Raw genomic sequence first — 22,500 nt, forward strand, 5'->3', positions numbered from 1 at the left:
ATGAAACAATTGAAATCCTAGTGGAGAAAGCTTTTAAAGACGATTGGTTCAACAAGCAATACGACCTTAACATCACAAAAACCAACCTTATAGAGTTGTTAGAGGTTGCTACAAAGAATCAGCTTTTTCAATTTGAAGGAAATCTGTACGAACAAGTGGACGGAGTTGCTATGGGCTCTCCACTTGGGCCACTCATGGCAAATGCATTTATGTGCAATATCGAAGAACAATTGACAAACCAAAACAAGATGCCCGCTTTCTATAAACGCTATGTCGATGACACTCTCAGCAAAATGCCCGATGTTTCATCTGCCTCTGAACTCTTGTCGACACTGAATGAAATCCACCCCTCAGTCAGTTTCACAATGGAACTCGAAGACAACGACAAACTTCCCTTTCTTGGAATGGTGATTATCAGAAATGGCCCCCGACTAGACACGAAGGTCTACAGGAAACCAACCGATACTGGGCTTTTACTGCACTACCAAAGCCATGTTGACATGAAATACAAACATTCTCTGCTGAAAACAATGTTAAACCGGGCGTTCAAACTCTCTTCGAATTGGCATTTTTTCCATCAGGAATGTGAACGTCTTAAAGGGATTTTTTCTCGCTTGCATTATCCTGAAACCGTCGTAGAGAACACCATCACACATTTTATTGAAACGAAAGTTACTGAGAATGCATGTCCTGAACAACGGGTATCCGACGAACGAGCTCTCGTCAGAATCGTCCTACCTTTCAAAGACCAGAAATCGGCGAACGCGGTAAGACACCAACTTAATGATCTCAGCCGAAAGATCGATGCTGATGTCCATCCTGTCTACACAAGTCAGAAGATTAAGAGCAAAATCAAACCAAAGGAACATAAACCTCCCATTGTGAATCAACAAAACGTTGTTTATTATTTCAAATGTGGTCTGTGCGATGCAGACTATGTTGGCTTCACGAGTCGACACTTGCATCAACGTGTGGAGGAACACAAACGATCTGCAATTGGCAATCATGTAAAGGACGAGCATGGACAGGATCCAGAGACCATTAAAAGCAACTTCAGAATCCTGAGAAAGTGTCAGAGCAAACTCGACTGCTTGATCTTCGAGATGTTGTTTATTCGCGACCTAAAGCCGAAACTGAACAAACAATGCGACTCGATCCGCGCGAAGTTATTTGTTTAATTATTTCACTTTTAAATACCTTTTAAATACCTTTTATCGTTTTTAGCGTTCCTTTGTATTTATCATTCACGCTATTATTTTTGATATTGTTTAGATGTGAATATCTTAGAGCTTTTTAAGTCAGTATCTCATTAGTTTTTTCACAATTGTATATAAGCACATATTTTACTTCTTATTTTGAACTTGAAAATGACCGTCGGACGGTCGAAACGTCGTTCTCTTTTAACGTTAACTTTTATAGTTAAATTAATTTCGAAAAACTTGTTGATTCGTATGTTTATTTCTGTGTCTTATATTTCTATATAATTTACATTTTATTACAGGTCTTAGGGTCTCTGTGCTGATAACTGTTGCACTTATGTTTGCTGGAACTGGGTTACGCTGTATCACATCAAAACCAGAGCCAGCCACATGGTGAGTTGAGTTGAATCCGGGCGGCGGCTGTCATCAGTTATTGGCAGCCAGTTGTTATGACCAGCAACTGCAGTGACGATATGATAAGTGAATGATCATTGAAGTTATGTATCTTGTGAAAGGAGAGCCTGAAAAAAAATTCCAGGCTTGAAATATGTGATTTGATAATAAAAAATGACCATTTATTAAGAACTCTTTGGCAACCTGAAGGCTAAATTACGGAGTTACAATACAAACTAAAATATAGCAATTATGTATTGATTTGAACCCAATGGACCTCTGGGATACTGGTGCAGTCCCCTACCAACTGAGCCATCAAGCCAACTGGTAGCTGGTCATTTTTTGAATTTGTAGTAACATGTACATATCCATCAACTTTTTTATCTTGTAAACACTTTGCAGGATTTTTTCAGGCATTTGCTCAATTAATTCCCCCTCTCAGAAATATGGCTGTTTATCCTTGAGGCAATGGGACAAATTGCAGAGACTTATGGCTGTCTTAAAAGTCTGTGGTAGAGTTAATGTGCTTATACCACTTCATCACTATTCTCCATCTGTACAGTGTAGGTCTCTAAAATACAGTTTTAAATTTTTATTCCATGGTAAGGCTGATACATACAGGTCAATTTCTTAATGACCTTGCCGCACCTGTTGCCATGGGAGCACCTCCTCTGGTGTCATCAACCTGGTTTCCACCTCATCAGCGAGCAACAGCAACAGCAATAGCTTCATTGATGAGTTATGTTGGCATATCGGTGTCCTTTGGTGTTGGCCCTTTTGTGTTAAATCCGTCAGAAGTTGCCAATAGACCCAATGCAACCAAAGAACTGCAGGAGAGCCTTGCTGATGTCAATAATGTTTCAAACAGTTAAGTTTCATTTGTTATATCAGTATGATACAAAAGGCTTTTAATTATTGTGCAAGAGAACTGATAATTTGTTATAAAAAAAAAAATAGTTGTTTAGAAATGGGCCAAATATTATTATTTGTGTATTGACCTGCATCTTAATAATGCTGGATTATTTTTTCATTGAAAGCTATCAGTTAGTGCTTACTAGTTCATTTCTTTTGTTTTAAAATACACATTTAAAATAAAATAAACATTTAAAATATATTCTACTGGCTTTGAGTTGTTCCAGGCTTTTAAATGCCATTTGATGGATGGAAGACCATTGCAATTTATTATGTACTAGGGAACTTTCAGCATTTGAATGGGATTCAAACCCGTGACCTCTGCAACACTGGTGCAGATAACTTAATTATCACACAATTATAATGCAAGTCTTGACTAAAGGTTACCAATACCAGTTGCTAGGGATTTTATTATTTGAGAGGTGGAAAATCATTGCAGTTATGTACAGTACTTGGCAACTTCAACAGTTGCAAAAAGAAAGCCATGTGTAACTTTCTTTCTTCTCTTCATTCACTGCGCAGAAATGTCTTGGGATGACGCAGTATCCACCGCCAGGCATCATATCATGTTATACATGTACATTGGCAAGTGTTTTAATTTATAGACTATCGTATAATAGTTATTGTTGCAGAGCCAAACAGTGAGCCTTTTCACCCTTATGCAGGGCTGTCAACTCTCCCGGATAATCAGGGTGTCTCCAGAGTTTGAACCGTTTCTCCCGGTCTCCAGATTTACATCTGTAACCTCCAGATTTTGAGCCGTATCATCTGGTCTCCAGATTTATGTCTGTAATTAATCTCCCGGATAATTGACGGAATTTGCTATTTGTCGTACACTCGACTTTCTGACAAGAAAATCTGAATTTATGTTTAGCGTTGTTTCTGGTACTGTTTAATTTCGTTTCCCCCCCCCCCCCCACTGAACCCGTGAATGTGGCCTTGATGGGACGTAGCTGTAAGGTGCTTTGCTATTGCTGGCTGGGGAAGTCATATTCTCCATATTTGAAGACGTGTGAGGTTGACAGCCCTGCATATGATGCTTAATTTGACATTCCCAGCAGTGTCACACCACAATATGTCATATATCAACCTGGCTAGTAAATGATGGATCAACGATTATCAACTCTACAGTGTATATTTGTAGTTAGTAAGTGAATCCACGAATCAATCTAAGATTATTGCTATGACTCCCACCATGATTTTTCCCAGTTCATTAGCCCCATTTCCTCTGGAAATGCTGAATACATAACACAGAGTTACATTTTCCATATATAAGCATTTTTAAGACATTTTATTTATTTATTTTCCTGTGTTACAGTAGTTTTGCGCAGCCTTAACAAATACTTGACTGGTGATTTCTTTAGTTTTGATATCAAGAACAGCTGAAATAGAAAATTAAAAAAATTATGTGATTGGCTGCTCAATAGGGGCCTAGTTTTTAAAGGAATTCCATGGAAGTGCTGAATAAAGAAATTAAGAAAACTCAAATTTGAAATAAAGCTGTTCTGCCATCATGCTTTTTGAAATACCAGCCACTGGGTTAATGTTTATGTTGCATTAGGCTGCTTTTTCTCAGAAATTAATGAGTGGTAGAGTTATGATTTTAAGAGTTATTGTTTTCAATAGTATCAGATACTGACAGAATCATATTTTGTTTGCCCATCGCAGAGTTTGGATTGGTTGCTTTTTTGTTTCTGTGCGTCCTGGTTTACTTCCCAGCTAAACCTCCCAAGCCGCCCAGCTTTACAGCCGCTAAGAAGAAAATTGATTACATAGAGGGTGGAAAGAGGCTTATGAAGTAATGTGGAATTCTGCTGTAATTTAACTGTCTATCTGTTAATTAATTACAGCGTACTGTCAAAATTAGAAAACCGTGAACACGAAGCATTTCTTGAATGTTTATTGTTCAGTGGACAATCAGAGGGAAAGTTCAAACCACAGGAAAAAAACCACAAACCACAAAAATAATTACCATTACAGCTTCTGGTTTTTCCCTTATTATAATAATAATAATAATAATAATAATAATAATAATAATAATAATAATAATAATAATAATAATAATAATAATAATAATAATAATAGCCGTTTATTCACAAATCCAAGTGAAAAGGAGATAAATGAGGTTTTCCCTTTCTAGTTTATCTCCTGATAAGAAAATAAATTAAAACATTAATTATTTACAACTGTTTAAAATACTTAACATAAAATATATAGCACATCCCACAATAGAAGAACTTAGTGTTCACTAGAAAAATTTGCAAGATGACATCTCAGTCTATTCTTAAAGGTTATGTTATGTATGTGATTGGTTCTCCTTCCTAACACAATAAACCTTCCAAAAATATTTCTAATGTTCATGGTTTTCTTACTTTCGCAGTAATACATTATACTGTATGACTGTATTGTTAATATAAGGTGAATTTCATAGAACGGCCATCCTAAATGATCATATGAATGCAGATACACTGTACTTCATTAATATTTAGCTTTGATCCAACTGTCTTTTCTTGTCTCACAGAAATTGTCAGTTCTGGAATTTAAACGTTCTGTATGGAGCAACGACAGGTACCAATTCAGAATTTTTTCTTTTTTTAAGAAGAGATGATTTGTTTGAAGGAACTGTGCACTGACATGGACATAATAGTTGAGGAACTTACACAAAGAGCACTTTTTTTTCGAAATTCAGCATTATGTGAGCAATTAAGGAAAATGAGCCACAGTTGGTCTCAATGTTATCTGAAACAAAATAGTAGCGCTTATTAGAATAAGGGCGCTTATCAGTTAACAAATCTTATTTGAAGGGGGGCGCCAATTAGAAAACTGGCACTTATTGGAAGGAGGGTGCTAAATCGAACCATTGCAGTAATGGAGATTAAGGGAAGTGATTTTCGGGACTTTGACAACTGCCTGCTTAATGATAGAGGTTGACCGCTTCTTACAGTGCCACCTTAATATAGGTTCAACTGTATAGGAATACATAATTCTCAATGAATGTATCTTTCTTCTTTGTGATAATATTAACAGGTGTTTTTAGTGGGTGGGGAGGAGTTCTGGCTGTCAATTTGCTGTCATTTAACCTGAAACAGGTGATGTAATTTTCTCTTCAGTTGGTTTGGTTATTTGTCATGTGCTAATTTGCTACAATTGTGTCAAATCTTTTGGTTTTCATTGGCTTTAGTATGAAAGTACAAATTTCACTCTTTATTGTAAATTAAAAAAACACTCTGTTGCAATTCATTTTTTGCATGCTTATGTGCATTCACATGAATAAGGTTACAAACGTCTATAAATAAGTCCACATCATATGTGTTCATTTTGAGTGTGCATGTACCACTTTTTAGCTTGCTTTGTACCATCAAAATATTTTGTTGAACTTATTGCACGATAAACTAGAGATCTTGAATCATTGTCTCAGATGCTTCAAAGTTCAGAGGAGTCTAGATCAAGGTTTGGGCTGGTCAGAATGCCTCTTAACCCTGAGGCTTCCATATCATTCAACCAACTTTTGCAATTAAGGCATTTAAATTGAAGTATTTTAAGGGTTCTCAGATTCCAATGTTTGCAGCTGTGGAAAATGTTGGTACAAGGCCAACAGACCTCTACTTTCCTATAAAGCTACAAAGCTTTGAAAGAAGGTGTTTTCCAGAATATGATTCTGTAAAATTGCTACAGAGATTTAAAGTTGCATTCATGGCAAATCTGTTGCATGGCCTTATATGTTTTCTTAAAAAAAATTATGACACAGATGAGAATAACAGTAATACATAGTGATTCTGACCTTTTACGCTAACTCAAAACTGCTCAAGATCACTGAGGAACTGAAATCAGCAAGCGGCAAATATAGGGTTAACATGGTTACGTGGCCATTTCTGCCATTTGCCGTAAACGTAATTCTTAAACTCTCTATTATCATATTTTCCTATTGCTTTTCACATGTTTAGGACACTGCAGGCTGGATTGGTTTCTATGCTAACATAGCAGGATGCATCTTTGGTTTTATCATGGCAAGGTATGGCCAAGTCACAGGCAAAGATTAGGGGGGTGGGGGAAGGCAGAGGTGTAGGAGTGCAGTTCAGGGGGGAGGCGTGGGTTATGCATACTAAGCGGGAAGATGATGGGTTACACTTATACAGCAAATTCCAGTGTGTTTAGTACTGACCAAACATCAGGTTCCAAACGACAGAATTCAATGTTGCTCTGGATTATCCGGCTGATTTGGGAGAAGTTATGATCTCAAAATGATATTAATAACAGTATTTGATTCCTTTAACTTGTACATGTACAGTATTACCATGATATAATCCCAATGTTTGTAGCTCCTCAGGAAAACAATAACTTTTATTTGACATAGTGGGGGTCTGAAATAGTGTATTGGTACTTTAAGCCATGTACAATATTGACTGCGCATGCTTTCGGTTTATCATAACAGTGCAGATGTTCACTTTTTTATTGTGACGAAATATCTTGTAACATGCAATGTCATTCAGTCTTAAGGTTTGTAATCATAATTGTTGATGGAGAGATAGCTGTGTTTAGGTCATGGAAGTCACTCTTTGCTTTAAAAACTGACAAAACAAGAGTCTTCTAAGTTACTTGGAAAATGGCGGGTCCCTATATCTAGAACTTTAATAGTCATGTTCAGCACTCACCTTGAAAAATTAATGATGGTGAATGTTTCCTGTGGGATTTCCTCTGCTTACTCGGGTCCGGTTTTCTCCCCCTCTTGTGGGAGGTGGGGGGGGGGGGGGGTGGGGTGTGAGAGGAGCGTGGGCTCATTTCCTGAACTGCGGCTGGTAATCAAGCCTAGGTTTCTTGGAGCCTTTTGTCAATCGTATAAATTCATTTTTTATAGGTTTGCGGATGTTTTTACCGGCCACATGAAGTTGTTTCTAATTTTTCTGTTCGTTGGTTCCACTGGTTCCTTCTTGTGGTTTTCTCTTCTCTGTCAGGGCATCATTCCTTTTGCGAGAAGTGAGTTGTAATGTGTTTTTTTTTTATTCAGTTTGTATGTATGAGACTACCCGGACAACTTTCTATGATCAGCCTAATTTGTAATGATAAAAATAAGCGAAAGAAGTTTTACACTTACTATGTTTCGATGACTTCATGTCATCATTTAATTTTTGCATGAAAAATTATTTCAAAAGTACAAACAAACAAACAAAAAATTAAAACTGAAAGTGCAATCCACTGCCTTTCTTTCACACGTTGTTCACTTGGGTCAGTTTGTATAAAATCTGGACACCAAACAGATCTTAGAGAGATCTGCACATTGGAAGCATAAAATCTTACCCCATCTTATATGAGACGTGATTAGCCGCTTACACTTTTAAGACCAGTCAATATTTGACAAGAAACTATGCACTGAGATCTGCTAATTAGGCTAGATTGCAGAATACCCGTCCCAGCAAATATCGAACTTAAAAAACTGCAAAACCTGCTACCACAGTCCCGCAGTCATCTAATATGACTGCGGACCGCGGTAGCACTCCAGTTTAATACTTAGATCAATTACGTATTCATCTGTTGAGCGCGGTAGCACCGAGCACGGGTTTCAGAGTAACGTACCTTGCGAGTGGACGGGTATTCTGCAATTGCTCCGCAAACTAAGCTACAGATTTGGGGTATACCCAATATATATACGAGAAATGAAATATTTTTTAAGGTTAATATTTTTTTCTTTATGGCCACTTTTTAATCTAATCTGTCATTTCCTTTGTCTTTGCTGGAATGATTTATGCAATGCCCCAGACAAAACCTTTCAATTGGTCTATTAAATTATTTTGGTACAGGGGTTCACAGGTGCCATTAATTACAAAACTACGGAATTTCTTCATGGGAGTGAAAGGGTTAACTCAATGCCTTTCTTCCTCCAGTCTGGCTCTACATATCGGCTGTTCTTGGAGGCTGTTTTATCAATGGTTCCATTCCGCTCTTTTATGAACTCACAATTGAAACAACCTATCCTATCGCTGAAGGAATTCCCATGGCTATTGTGACGACATCTAACCACGTTTTTTGCTTGTTGTTCTTGGGAGCACTGATGATTCCTGGGATAGGTAAGAATATGGTAACTACTCTGGCCAATCACAACAAATGTAAAAGACAATGAACCAATCAGCATTTGAGGCAAATGAATAAATGTAACCCGCGTCCAGCGCGGGAAACGCATGCGAGCAAATCACGATTGGCTTTGGTTAGGGTTGTCATTGGTTACGGCGCGAGTTTTGCCAGCCAATCACAGAGCGTACTCAGCGTAGTAATGCAAAACCAAAGCAAAAACGCAATTACTTTCGACACTCAATTGAAAACCGCTCTATATTAATGGAGGATAACGTAATGACCGATTCAGAAACCGAACCTAAACATGCACAAAGCCAGAACGAAGCACAGAGAACGAAAAAAAAGTGAACTCACACATAAGGTACTATATGATATGATCTATTTTCAGTACATGAAAAATAAACAACAAAACAAAAAAACGTTGGCATTAAGGATATTATCCTAATATAAATAATGGTCTACCTTTGTTAAAAGTGGCTATTCTAGTGCACACGAACTTTTTTTGACCATTTAAAAGATCTTCCCCTCTTTCTTTGGAAATGATATAAAACGGAATGCCGTTTGTTCTTCACTGTAACCGTATGCGGCTTGAAAAACTTTTCATCCCGGCAACCAGGCTGGGGAGTTCATACGGGAGTAAAATTTCCACTGGTATGTCGGTGAGCGGCCATCCCACCTTATACGAACGTAGAGGAAGGTTTACAAAGGAAATAAGAATGTGGTTTGATTTCGGCATCCGGACTAGCCCGGTTGGCTAAACTCTTGTGAACTGCCCCAAAAGCTTTCATTGTAGTTTTAAATTCCTTCGTTTGTTTATCATTAACGACATTTGTATAAGGGAACCGGTCGAACCACAGTAAGCGTAAATGGGACACGGAAATTTTGTTAGACGCACCTTGTGCCATTTACCGAGATTCCCTTGGGAGCAAAGTGAGTGGCGACGCATACGGATCCGGCAAAACTGGCCATAGCACAAGGAAGGTAGCTGATGCCGATCATAAGCAAAATTCAACTATCCTTGTTTTCGTTTAGTCAAGTTCAAGCTCACGGTAGCCTGCTATCTTCACCGCGCACATGAAATGATGGGCCTGAGAGCATTCAATTTGGTTATACAACCGAGAAATCAGACAGTTAACTCTACAGAGTAAATGCAGGCGCTGGAAGATTTCCTGCTGAGCATTCCCTTGTCAGAAAATGTGGAACACACGTATCAAAGAAAAAGTCTTTGACCTCTGTGGGATTCGAATCCACGACCACCATATTGAGAAATCCTCTTTTGTGGAATTGATCGTTTGGGTAAACCAATAAAGTTAGTCGTTCCAATCGACATTTCCGAAATTTTGGAATAAATAGTAAATACGCTTTGCCTTGCGTTTCTTTCCAGGCACCTTGTGGATGAACTGGTGCATGGTTGGTATCTGCGCCGGATGCATTCCTTTGTTGCTGCTATTCAAAGAGAAGTATTCTCGCCTAGAGGTGGACGCAGCTAGCAGGCAGGCCAAACGAACCGCGGTGCAAGTCCAAGATGAAGAGACGCCCTTGATATCGTCTGCTGATCGAGGGTACGGTGGAGAGAACACTTCAGTGAGGAATAGGACGAATTCAAATACTTCCGAAGTATAAATACCTCTTACTAACCGAAAATAAACTGTGGAAGCGAATCGGATGAAAGTATATTTTGACAAAATACTGCGAAACACTCTACCACAGGAAATTTAATCTGGGCCCAACTGCTGTTCCAAATGCTGATTAACACGAGCAAGGGAGTTCATATTAAGCACGCTCTTGTAGTTTAAAAGCAGCCAAAGTCAAAATGTGATCATGATCAAGTGCTTTTGGTGGTGCATTTTTGGGGCTGTTAGAGGGAGGGGCCCGGGAGGGGGGAGGGGAGGGTTAAGGCACTGTAAGCCTCAATATTGTTTTTCTTTCTTGGTATAATAGAACGTGTGAAAAAAATTGTTGCAATGGAAACACAGGGGTATTTAGTTGAGAGAAAAATCCAAAATCAAAAGAAAGTTGCAAATTTTCTTCCGAATATTACTGAAGCCAGCGTTTCGAATTTACAGCTCGTCAATTTGAACTTTTAGGGGAAGGTTGAGTTGAAAAAGAAGAATAAACATTTGACGTATAAATACAATAACAACAACCTCTTTGAATTAGAAATATACATCCAAGGCCTTTTTGCCGACGAGTTCTATCCATCCGGGAGTTTTCGCCGAGTGGACCCTGTCACGCCACGTGATCAATTTAAACCGCAGCGAAGATGTAGTGGTAAAGTGTAATATAGCTTATAGACAGCAATAATTTCGCCAATCAGATTCTCGTATTTTCAGTGGAAAGGTAGAAAGTTTTCTGAGTTATTTTCTAAAGGAAAGGGAACCATTGAGTCTGTTCTACGGAGTTAACGAAACGATTGGTATTAGAATGAGAGAACTTCGAAACAGCAGCGAAAACTCTAGCCTACAGCTCGTGTGTAGATAAGCCAAGATAAGAGCTTACCGTTCTCTCAAGCCTTGAATTTGTTGTAAAAATATTTATATATAAATTTGCTTGTTATGTTTTCGATGATAAGAATAACTGTTAAATATTACAGTGTAAATTCTATTTTACATGCAATTATTCGTAAGGTTGGGACAATTGACAAGAATTTCAATAACGGTACTGGGTAATTTATATGTGGGTACAAGACATTCAAATACAATTCATACACATCCTTAATATCAATTATCGACTACATTTTGAGTAATAAGTAGTTCATAATGATAATTGATATACACACGTAAAATATGCACATATTGTTGTATCAACGCAATATATTTAACTTAATTAACACGACCATCACAGCAATATAAGTATGTTATCGTAAGAAAGTTTAAGATGCCTATGCAAAATGAACATTTTTCCATTCCGTGTCTTTCAACGAGTGAAAATAACCTTTCAAAATTTTTGAGTATTGATGAATTTACATTCATTTAATAAAAGAGTTGCGGTGTCTGAGTGGATGGCAGTGATTGAAAAGCGCGCTGGCCTTTTGGCCTCAATCCTCTCCTGTGTGCCTGAATAATAGACAACCATAAAAGCTTTAGTAATTTCAGTCTCAGAAGCTTGTTTATTTTTAGGCCTCGCAAGCGGGGGACCTTTGAGAGTCGGGGGGGGGGGGGGAGGGTGGGGAAGGAAAGGTGTCTTAGTTCAAATCACGAGTTTTGCACAAACCACGATTTCAAAAACCTAGCACTTAGGGCCCGTTTCTCGAAAGTCCCGGCAATTTACCGGGCCTGATAAGTGTCTTTGGTGACAAACGTTTCTCAACAGAAGTCAATTTTTGTTTGATTTGGATACTAAATTTTAAAATCTTATGATTTTATGAAAATATTGGCCAAGTACCATGTCTGTAAACACTGTATAATCAGTGAAAAAACATTTAAAAATATACTTATTGGGCCCGGTAAGTTACCGGGACTTTCGAGAAACGGGCCCCGGGCCCGATAAGTATTTTTTTAAATGTTGTTTTCGCCGATTACACAGTGATTACAGACATGGTACTATATAGGCGAATGTTTTCGTAGAATTATAAGATTTTAAAATTTAGTATTCAAAGCTAACAAAATTGACAAAACTTACCGCGTCTTTCGAGAAACGGGCCCCTGGCCTCTAAAATTCTTACCCATTCTAGAATCCATACCCGTTGTCATCCTTTAAGACCAAAATGGTTAAAATCTCTGATGCCCTATTTCAGATCAGAACCATATCCTTTAGCGCCGCGCATGCCTATATGGCTTACATATGTGCGTATACCTCCCCCGGGCTTGCGTGGTAAATGAGGGAACATTTCCTTCCATATCTGCTGCCACATTTTCATGTTAAACACCGTTTCCTAGTTTACCCAGGACTTGAGCACTATGTTCGTGCAACTTTAATTTCCTCACAGAGAAATTGCGTGTAAAAGTTGCACAGGATTTTTCAGTTGAGGGTCAGTTTTTGTCCAATTTTTACCCGCACATTTTCTCATATAAATGCATATGCAGAATAAACTAGAAAGTCGACATCAAGTCTTTACGGTTCCCGCTATGATACGGGTGGAACTTTATTGGTCAAAATTTTGGGGCGATGATCTAATCAAATAAATACGTGAGGTCAACGAACTAACCGTGCCCAAAGCCGTGCCCTTCCGACGGCACAATCATTGCGGTTGCCGGTGTGCCTGGGGGAGGGGGAAGATAGAACTTACTCGAGTAGGTTTGGGTGGGTACAGCCGAGCAGGCCTCCAAAGGTAGAAACTTAAGGTTTTTGCACTCTAAATATTACAGCGTAATTGTGCTTCTCATTGAGTGATTTAAAATTGCAGATTCCCTTCATTTACAATATTACACCCCTTCGCTAGAAAACGCCTCCAGTATGGATATCCCGTTTTTGATCAGGAATCGCCAAATCACTGACCTTGTTCAGTGGGGCACTTACCCGTATACCGTAAACTGCCGCTTATAAGCCCTCCCGGTTAAAAGCCCATCTAGCTGTAAACCAAAAAATGCATCCGATTATAAGTCTCCCTGGATAGAAGCCCCCCTCTAGTTTCGTTCGTGTTGTTAGTTTTAATTTTGCTCCAAATATTGACGTTTTAAAGCTCAATTAAAAACCATTAAATGAAAAACGTACTTCGATCAACACTGCTATAGCTCGTTTCTAAATGTTTCAAAACAATTTCGTTAGCCTACGTGTAGCCGTGCCCACCCCCCGAACCCTCCTCCCGTTTTTCTTCTTTTTTCTACACTCGTGGGTCAGGGCGAAAGTGTCCTTTGCAATTTTGCGGAGCGCACTCCTATGCCTAAGGGGATCGAGAACCCCGAGTAGGAGGAACTTAGACGTTAAGGACAGAGATCTCGAAATAGAGAACGACCAAGCTGGACTTTCCTAGACTGCTATAGAAACTTTATTATGGGTTGATTGATAGGTTTCTGAATTTTTCTCATTTTAGTGTATGGTTGGAAACACTGTGACTGGGCATTTATTTAGAATAATCTTATTATGAGGTTATTTATATTTTTATCACATCAGTGAAAATTGTTCTTTTATCTTCTGAACCAAACCCGTATGAATTAGCTTTTATGACAGCAAACTGTAAAATCACTCAGGTTTTAATAGAATCAAACTGTATCTAGTAGATTTTATTCTTGTATTATTATTATTATTATTATTATTATTATTATTATTATTATTATTATTATTATTATTATTATTATTCCGGTTTTAAGCCACTCCGTTTATAAGCCCACCTAAAACCCCTTACGAAGTTGTAGCCCAGGACTAAAAAGCGGTAGGGTAGGTCTTTCGAGGCTTTACGAGAGAACAACTCCCCCGGACAGTAAGTTAATCAAGCTTGACATCCCTCGAAATCTGCCCGTGCCTCTGTCTTAGGCTATTTGTGTGTTGTGTGTGTGTGTGTGTGTTTTTTTTTTCCACAATAAATAAACCCCGTGACCACTTGCGCGTAACCAAAGGCATTTTACATTCAATTCATCAGATGAAAATTAAAAGCTGTCATTTGAGGTCGTTCTCTAATTAATTTTAACATTTCTGTATTTTAAGTACCACACAAACACATCAGGCCAAACAAGAGATAGACTGCAAGCAGTCCCTTTCTGGATAGTTGAGAGGGTGCGCGAGAATGAAGAGAGGAGAAATAAACGAGAAGAGACTGCTCCAATTTTTTCGCGCTCGGCTGTTTCGCGCGACCTCTCGACTATCCAGAAAGGGACTGCTTGCAGTCTGAATAAGAGGCATTTGCCACGCGTAAGAAGGAAATACGAGACGTCTACACAGAAGCATATTGAATACCTTCGTTGTTTTTTGACAAATATCTTTTTCTAAACGGTCGAGATTACATCTCAACAACGACAAATTGTAGATATAAAACGACATTTTCGGTTTGCTCAGTCTCGACATTGTCAAAACATCTTTGATCAATTGAGGAATTGGACAATACAATAACTTTATTGAAAGTGGGATGTGTAATAACCTAGATATCTGTACAATAATCATCAATCGATAGCCAATCAGCTGCTCCAGTTTAATATTTCCGTCTGTGACGTTCAAAGCCAAGCTGAGACACAGTTTCTACGAATTTGTTAAAAAGGCATCAGTGCATTTAAAATATCCTGGAGTTGTTGATTGAAGTTTATATTAATTATTTTCACACGTGTATTGGTGGAGTGTGCGGATCGAGATTGTTTTCAAAATTACCGCTGTTGAAAATTGCGTGACTGAATAGGTGACTGTTCAATAAAAATCCGGTTAAGATATAATTACATCCTGATAACAGAAAATGCCATTACTTCTTTATTTCGGTTCTTTCACTCACACGCTTCACACGTCAAGCGATATACTTTGAGTTCTGTCTCTGGTAATGGCGACGGGTTTTCGTGTTATAAACTGTCCGAAACGAGCATGTTCCTCTTGCGGGAATACGAGATTTGAACTCAAATGCCTTCCGTGCTCGCATAGCATTTGCACAGATTGCCTGCTTAACACAAGACTTGTAAATAACCCGACGAAATCCGTTCATTGTCCATTAGACGAAAACGAATTTCTCCTGCCAAACAATAGCATTGATAGCTTACCTACTAGGGGACATTTGGTGGAAGTATCGAACAGTGGACATCATTTCGATCAGCCGCCGAATAATTTTACAGGCGCTAACAGCATGATATCTGAGAATCCTGAGATGCATGAATTATTGACATACACGCAGGAGTATCGCAATGACCTGGCGGACGCCATTAGAGACATGCAGCATGGTATTCAAGCGTCTTTGGCGATACAGGAGGAGCGAGTCAAAGAAGAAATTCGTGCCACCTCCGCGGCACTCGTAGAGGGCATTCTAGTTCAAGAACAGGAACTGTATCAAGAGGTAGACAGAGTTATTGAAGCAGAAAAACGAGACAGGCAACAGGAAATCGCGGATTTCGCATTACAAGCGCATCACGTAATCCAGGTCGTTGAGATGAACCACGGAAAGTTTAAGCAGGGAACGAGGGATGAATTGTTGATGAAGAAAGTTCACGCGGATCTGCAAGCTGTAAAGCAACGCAAGAGTCTTCTTTCGGAGAAGCAAGAGAGTGTGAGCGAGATTATTTTCGTTCCGAACGATCAGTGTTTTGAAGAAAGGCTCGGAAGGGTGCAATGTGATAAAGTTAATCAGCGCAGCAGACGCACCAGCGAGGATGGATCAAGATCTTCGTCGCAAGGGGAGCACAAGAGAAAACCGGGCCAACTTCTTCGTGTTATCATCCCTCCAAGTCCGCTATCGGAGAAATTTCGACCCTGGGCGTTGTCCGTCAGTGAAACCGGACATATTGCTGTAGTCGACCGAGGTAATAACTGCGTTCATATTTTCACCCCTAGGGGCGAATTTTTACGACATGTAGCTAAGCCGTACGGAAACAAATCGTTCGAGGTGTATGGGGTGGCATTCGTGTCGCGGAACACCTTTGCGGTGGCTGAATATTCACCGTCGACCGCGAGTGGGTGTGTTTATGAGATGGGTATTTCTGGCGACCATTTGCGTGTCATTGGCAACCTCAAGGGGCCGGCACATGTGACTTCGTTTGGCTCTAGTTCAAGCGCATGCAAGAACATCATTGCGGCTTATTACATGAACAGTTTTGAACCGCCTGATGTGTTCTTTGCAAGGGATGAGCAAAAAATCGAGCTACCCCGGGGAAGAAATGGACTGAACCATCCCCTGAAGGGCGTGTTTTTAAAAGATAAGCTGGTCTTCTCGGACATCAACGAGGTCGAAAACGAAGGATGCGTAAAAGTCTTCCACTCCGATGGTCGGTTCGCCCATTGCTTTGGACAACGACCACTCTGGAACGGGGGGACCCTGGGTCATCCCCTGCGTATTGCCGCTGACCCGTTAAATTGCGGCGTCCTAGTGTACCAACAGTTCACGAACAGAATGAGAGTCTATGACCTCAGTGGCGCATGCGTTTCAGAGTTTCCTACAGCATCTGGGCTTCTTGATTTCGCTGTTACACCCGAAGGCAGACTCATCGCAACTTGTAGCAGCGACAGTGAATTTCCAAATTCCGTGGTCATTTTATCTTACACGTAGACTAGAAAACCAAAGCCCTAAAATGGAGGCACACCGTAGTCATGTACTGATGCATTGTGATGGCATATGGGCATGGATATTCTACTAATGTTCTTTATCTGTTTCCTGTTGTATTAGTTGAGGGAATTTCTTTTTTGATCAGTTATTTTATTCTCATAACCAGTATCCTTCATAAGGTCATGGTATTGTAAGGAGAAATCCTTTGCTGATCAGTTATTATCGGGGCCATTTTATATCCGTCCACCATTTGGACTTTTGAGCAACCATTTTGAGGTTCGACTGAACAAACTCGAAACTCGAACAATGTCTCCTGTAGCCACTATTTATGAGTAAATGAGCTTTCGCAGATAACGCAAAGAAGATCAATAATATTTATAATGGACTTCAGTGGAAAGAGGCTGTCACAGCCAGAGTCACTGATTTTGAGAAAAAAAATTGTTTTCTGTAGCTATCGTTCAACTTTGCGTGAAATGTAATGTCGCGACGTTATTTACTTGTAATAAATTTAGTTTAAATTGAGGGAACTTTCATGCAACGGGAAACTCCTGGAACGAGATCATGTAAGCAAATAGATCAATAAATCTTCAGCGAGAATCGCTTTTATTGAAATTTGTTTTCCGTAGCAATATGGTATCATTGTAAATGGTTTGAACCCAGGAGTCATGTCATAAGTACGTAAATTATGATCATCCGGGTGAGTGTAGTCCTGAGAAGGACTGTTTGGGGTGACTTTGACTGACGAACGAAAAGTGGTTGGGCAATGAGCCGGCCGGAACAAGGGCCACATAATTGTGTAGTCCTAAAATATCTGGCATTAGCAATCCAGACTTATCTTCTTTTCCTTTTTACTTAGAAGGGGAATAGCGGCAGTAACATTTTGAGTCAAAATAGGATTTCTATTTTTAGTGGACAAATTAAGGACATAAGCGCATCAAAGAGGGTCTAATCCAATAGTTGGTTGTTGCCTTGAAATTTGTTCTCATAACGGTAATGCGTTAAGTAAATATTTAATCCGCATTGCACCACTGCAGTTTACTTAGGCCACAATTTACCAGTAAAAAACAACGAGATTTCGTGCATCAAAGGCATGTTGACGTACGTTTGATAAAAATAGGCTGTTTGGTTGCGCAAAACAACTCTGTTCTAAGAACTCTTTTTATATCATACAATACTTGGGTTGACGTAAGTCTTGTCCGTCTGAGTTTTTTTTTTTTTTTGGAATCGGAAAGCGGAATTTAAACTTATTTTTAGAATTAACTTAACGGACGGTTTATTTTTGGGAGTAAATTCTATTTCGAAACGTTGTCATAGCAACGTAATTTCTGGATAATACCCTTTTAGAGATGTAGTGATCGCAAAACTAAAATGAAACATCACTGAGCAACTCCGCATCGACTTTCAAATCCTAACAGTATGCAAGATGTTTGTCCCATGAACCTACAGGTTTAATGGCCTTAGCTCCCACGAGTTTTCTGTACTGAGCTCAGTGGTAGACCATCCGAACTAGTAATCGGAAGGTCTTAGGGTCGGCAGGTAGAATTTGAGCTGTTCGAGGCGGGCTCAAAGAAGAAGGGGATATTAAAAATAAAAAAATGAAAAAATCAGTTAACTCTAGAATAACTTCAATAGAAATGACAGTTTTTAAAGGCATGCATGCAGTCTTATCTTTTTCATTTGTCCAGCCTATCTGGACTTATTAGAGGAATTGTTTTTGTCAGTAACATTAATAAGTACGCATGCCGACTTCTTCATTTGCCTGTGTCACCAAGAGATGTGTTAAGGCAGCAATTTAGACCGCGGCTGACCACGGACGCAAGCTTGCAGCAAAGAGGAACATCATGAAATGGTCGTTCCGTTGCTGTTAAGCTCTTTTCCTATTTCGTTTGTAAAAATAATTGCCAAAACTTAACGGAAAAAGTAAACCATTTTATCGTGTACCAGGCGGTAGCCAACGTTGACAAAGCAGTCGAGGCAGACTGGGGCTGTAGCCAATGACGTCAAACTATTGTTTTCTTTGGCTTCTTTTTATCTCACCGTTTATTCCGCTTGACGCATTTTCCTCCACAAAAAGGACAAATAATTTGCTTAAAGGGACGAGAGAATTTGCTTTTTTCGTTATTCTAGTTGTCAAGTCTGACAGGTCGTTTCAAGAAGCGCTTCAAGTACTATTCACCAATACAGTACATAGTCATTCAGGAACGAAAAAAGTGGAGATATGCCTCAAACTGATCAGGTATTTACTCCTAAACATGCTTGAAAGTTAAGGCCTTATTTTCGAGGGGTATGGACTTTTTACGGTCGCGTGCAATGTAATTCAAACCGCAGAAAAAAAACTGGCAGAAATCGCCGAGAATCGCGCCGAGAAAACCACACAACAAGAAAAACACCAGTCTGCCAGGAGCAGCCAACGAGAACATTTATGCAAAACAGTTAAATGCTGTTTCTTGTGTTACCAGATCGATCGCTTTCTGTCCTGTTAAAGACATGTTTGTGTAAGCTAATTACAGATTGATCTGTTTGGATGCAACAGCTGAAAATTTAACTTGCCGAAAGTTTTAGCAACGGAATCATATTCTCCGAATTTACGGGCTGTTACTGGCTTAACGAAAATGTTAGCTGACCTTGTTTCGTATTTTTAAGGACATGTTTTCCCCATCAAAAACGAAAAGAATTAGTTGTCCAGTAATTTTGAGAAATTTTGATCTGATATTTTACTGAAGAAAACTTTAGATTGTCTGTAAAAACTAAATCCGAATTTCTGAGGCGATTAACTGAAGCATTCGGAACAGAAATCCACCGAAATGAGCCTTTGCAATTGGGTGGTCCAATAAAAGAAAAAATCAGGTTCGTTCGTTTAATCTGTCTTTTCATGCCTTCATTACATACTTTTTGGTTTTTAAACTCTCGTTAACCTCTTAACCAAGGTTTGGATCAAAAACCGAATGTTATGCCGGTCTGGAAAAATTTAAAAGAATTTTTTTGTAAGAAAGAATAATCCATGAACAAAAACGAATGTAGAATCAGAGTTAAACTTTGTTTTACGTTTTGTAACGTTTCCAGTTTGGCCATGTTTTAAATAAATGTTTGGCTAAAATAAACAACTAAACACATGCACACACAAATAAAACAGACCGACAGTAACGCCGCTGGAAGTTGACAAATATAAATACAAATTTATTTCTAAAACAATAATGACTTACATCATTCATCTAATGGAATATTAGCTCACTATTGGAAAGTTGGTTAATTAATTGTGATTAAAAATATTTCTCATACTATTTGTATTTTCGAGCTAATTTACGCACTTTGATTAGAGGGAAGTATAGAGTTTTAAAATTTTGTTTTCGGTCAAAATCCAAAAATTTATACTGAAGCGAACTTAAAAAAAGTCAAATTTGAATAAAATCCTGGCAATAACGAATTTCTTGCTCACTCTTAACAAAAAAGGCAGCGCCGAAACCGTGATGATTATAAAAATAATGGTACAAAATTCCCTTTCGTGAAACTGGCTGAAAAACGAAGTGTTCATTTTCTGCAATAAAAATGAGTACGTGGTACGTCGGGGAAAAAATGGCGGCACTTTGGGGCTGAAACAGATCCTATGAATTTACAGTACACGTTTTGCTTCTTTTCTACCTGAAACAGTGCACTTCGTAAGTGCTCTGCAAAAGTTGTTTTTACAAACGAGTTTGAAAAGTCTAGCCCTCAGCTGTTTGCTTTCATATCCTTGATTACGCGACAAAACGTCAATATATGTATTTTTGTTTTCAGAAAAGTCAACATGGCAATGTTTACTACGAGCACTCTTGCGGGCCCAGCAAGGGAATGTCTCTCTATGTCAATCCACTGGTGTCCAATTTAGGTCAATTTAATACTTGACTTAAAATGGAGACCGATCCGTACGGAGTAGTAATCGTGGCTTGTCCTTAATTAAAGCCTGTTGCAGAAAAGACAACAGCGAAACGCGTATTTTCCTCGCTCTATATATCACAGTTGCTGTGCGAAACGTAAAAAGAAAATTCCTCATTTTAGTTCAATAACTTGCAAGTTTATTTCCTGCTGTAAGAGCTGGTTGGTTCTGCCGAAAGGCAACAAGAATACCTCAACGGTGCCGTTTTATTTAGCGGCAAGATAATTCGCGGAATTCAGTAGCGTATCGCTTGCTATCCAATATCGTGGTATCGATTATGTAACGATACCAGCCCAGCTTCAATAAAGTTTCTTTTCTTTTTATAGAAAAACGCAGAAACGTGGTTAAGTGCCTCAGACACCTTAATCAACAATATTTATAAGCAGTCTTGGCACAACCGTGGGAACGTTTTTCCTGTTGATCCTCAAGGAAAGTTGCAGAACATGGTAAGAAACTCAGTGAATGATGACATTTAAATGTTCTGACATCCGTTAATTATCGAGACTAAGTGAAATAGTTCTTTATGTTAATAACAAGGCAACAATTGACGCTCTGAATCAATTAATGGTTCGTCTTAGCTTTGCGTGATGCCTCTCATTTGAAGCCAGTCGAGTGATGATATGAGTGTTTCGAAATGAAACAGGGCATAGGATTACTTGATAATTCTTGTCTGTGGAGTGATTTGAACCTGTGAAGTAGAAATGAACCAATTGGCATTATTGGGCAGTAGTTTTTCTGTTTTCGTTTCCTCACTTTTGAGTCTCCATTTTCGAACGATATTTTAATTTACAGGTTGTGTAAACGTACCACTATCTAAGTAATATATTGCGTCCATTGCTTGAGAATTATATCGTGTCCTTTGGGCGAAGAGTAAGGAATAAAATAGTACATAACAAAGATTATAACTACGAAGAAGTAAATGAACTTCACAGCTATGTACGCAAGTTAAGTAGTTGCGGAAAGAAATACTAAAAAACTGACCCTGAATTTTTTTCAGGCTTTCTTTTCGCGACTTTACTGGTACTTAAGTTGCTTACATAACTTTGAGGGTCATTCACTGTTTCATCCGCAGTTCAAATATATGTAGTTCATATATTCCACTTCCATAAAGTTGTGTAATAGGTATGAAATTTAGTACTGGGGCTTTGAACTCTGAGCTGTATATTTACAGCCCTACGCAACCCCGTGCGCGAAGACCGCGAAGATGATGTATTTTCAGCAACCCATCTAATGAACTAAAAAATGGGATTTTGATTGATCTGTGATTGGCCAAAGTAATTTATATTTGCTCTGTGATTAGTTTCGAATGGTCCAGAGAAGCGTATCGCGTACCGACAAAACCAACACGTGCCAATCGTGACTGGCACGTGTCACAGGCACGTGTCTGCAGGCGACTGGGGTTTTGGGCCATGTTATGCCCGAGGCTGAATGATTTTCCTCAAAATTCAAAGTCTCCCCTTTTGCTCGAATTTAACAGTGACTCTCGAAGCCTCGCCTCTCGGCCAACTGTAAGATGTTGAGTAACCGTTTTACCAAGGAAATTAGTATCATCGATTTTCCAGCAAGTACTTTATTTATAAACCTCCGATTAATTTCTAAAACGCACGCGCCTTATCATGAAAAAGGCAAATAGCCAGCGATAGCCGGCAAATAAATGAAGTTGACTAGTTTGCTCCAGTGTATTCTACTGTGACTAGACGCTCTGTCATTGGCCAAAGAAACTCGCGCCACTTTCTCAACCAATCAGAAGCTAAACCAAAACCAATCGTGACTTGTTTGCACGCGTCTTACATGTGCTTTCTTTGAGCTCTGAATTGTACTCTGTATACCAATCTCGGAGTGTCGTTCAAAGAACACAACAGAATAGATAGATAGATAGATAGATAGATAGATAGATAGATAGTTTATTA

General features: G+C 38.9%; 4 protein-coding genes and 1 pseudogene across 5 annotated transcripts in view; 4 read left to right on the top strand and 1 right to left on the bottom strand.

Moving 5' to 3' along the window:
- Positions 1–33: 33 nt before the first annotated feature.
- Positions 34–1,372, top strand: LOC146457063 (uncharacterized). Its single transcript, XM_085092358.1, has one exon. The coding sequence runs from the start codon at positions 171–173 to the stop codon at positions 1,176–1,178; it is 1,008 nt and encodes a 335-aa protein (XP_084948484.1). The 5' UTR covers positions 34–170; the 3' UTR covers positions 1,179–1,372.
- Positions 1,373–1,490: 118 nt separating this feature from the next.
- Positions 1,491–11,523, top strand: LOC146457064 (solute carrier family 49 member 4-like). The gene is made up of 10 exons (XM_085092360.1): positions 1,491–1,592; positions 2,200–2,459; positions 3,027–3,089; positions 4,173–4,302; positions 5,026–5,072; positions 5,532–5,593; positions 6,449–6,516; positions 7,360–7,478; positions 8,384–8,566; positions 9,955–11,523. Exons 1-10 carry the CDS (start codon positions 1,537–1,539, stop codon positions 10,191–10,193), a joined length of 1,227 nt encoding a protein of 408 aa, XP_084948486.1. The 5' UTR covers positions 1,491–1,536; the 3' UTR covers positions 10,194–11,523.
- Positions 11,524–14,504: 2,981 nt separating this feature from the next.
- Positions 14,505–17,274, top strand: LOC146457065 (uncharacterized). Its single transcript, XM_085092349.1, has one exon. The coding sequence runs from the start codon at positions 14,971–14,973 to the stop codon at positions 16,678–16,680; it is 1,710 nt and encodes a 569-aa protein (XP_084948475.1). The 5' UTR covers positions 14,505–14,970; the 3' UTR covers positions 16,681–17,274.
- A 1,606-nt stretch (positions 17,275–18,880) lies between these two features.
- LOC146457066 (uncharacterized) overlaps positions 18,881–22,500 on the top strand; it is a 9,643-nt gene continuing 6,023 nt past the window's right edge. For both annotated transcript variants that reach the window (XM_085092335.1, XM_085092336.1), the window contains exons 1-2: positions 18,881–18,913; positions 20,917–21,036. In XM_085092335.1, the coding sequence (XP_084948461.1) occupies positions 18,896–18,913; positions 20,917–21,036 (138 nt within the window). In that variant the 5' untranslated portion in view covers positions 18,881–18,895. The remainder of the gene's footprint in view (positions 18,914–20,916; positions 21,037–22,500) is intronic.
- Positions 22,463–22,500, bottom strand: part of LOC146457067 (uncharacterized) — a 1,102-nt pseudogene continuing 1,064 nt past the window's right edge.

Source organism: Pavona decussata, unplaced genomic scaffold (assembly GCF_977016875.1).
Source record: "Pavona decussata unplaced genomic scaffold, jaPavDecu1.1 SCAFFOLD_248, whole genome shotgun sequence".
Taxonomy (NCBI): domain Eukaryota; kingdom Metazoa; phylum Cnidaria; class Anthozoa; order Scleractinia; family Agariciidae; genus Pavona; species Pavona decussata.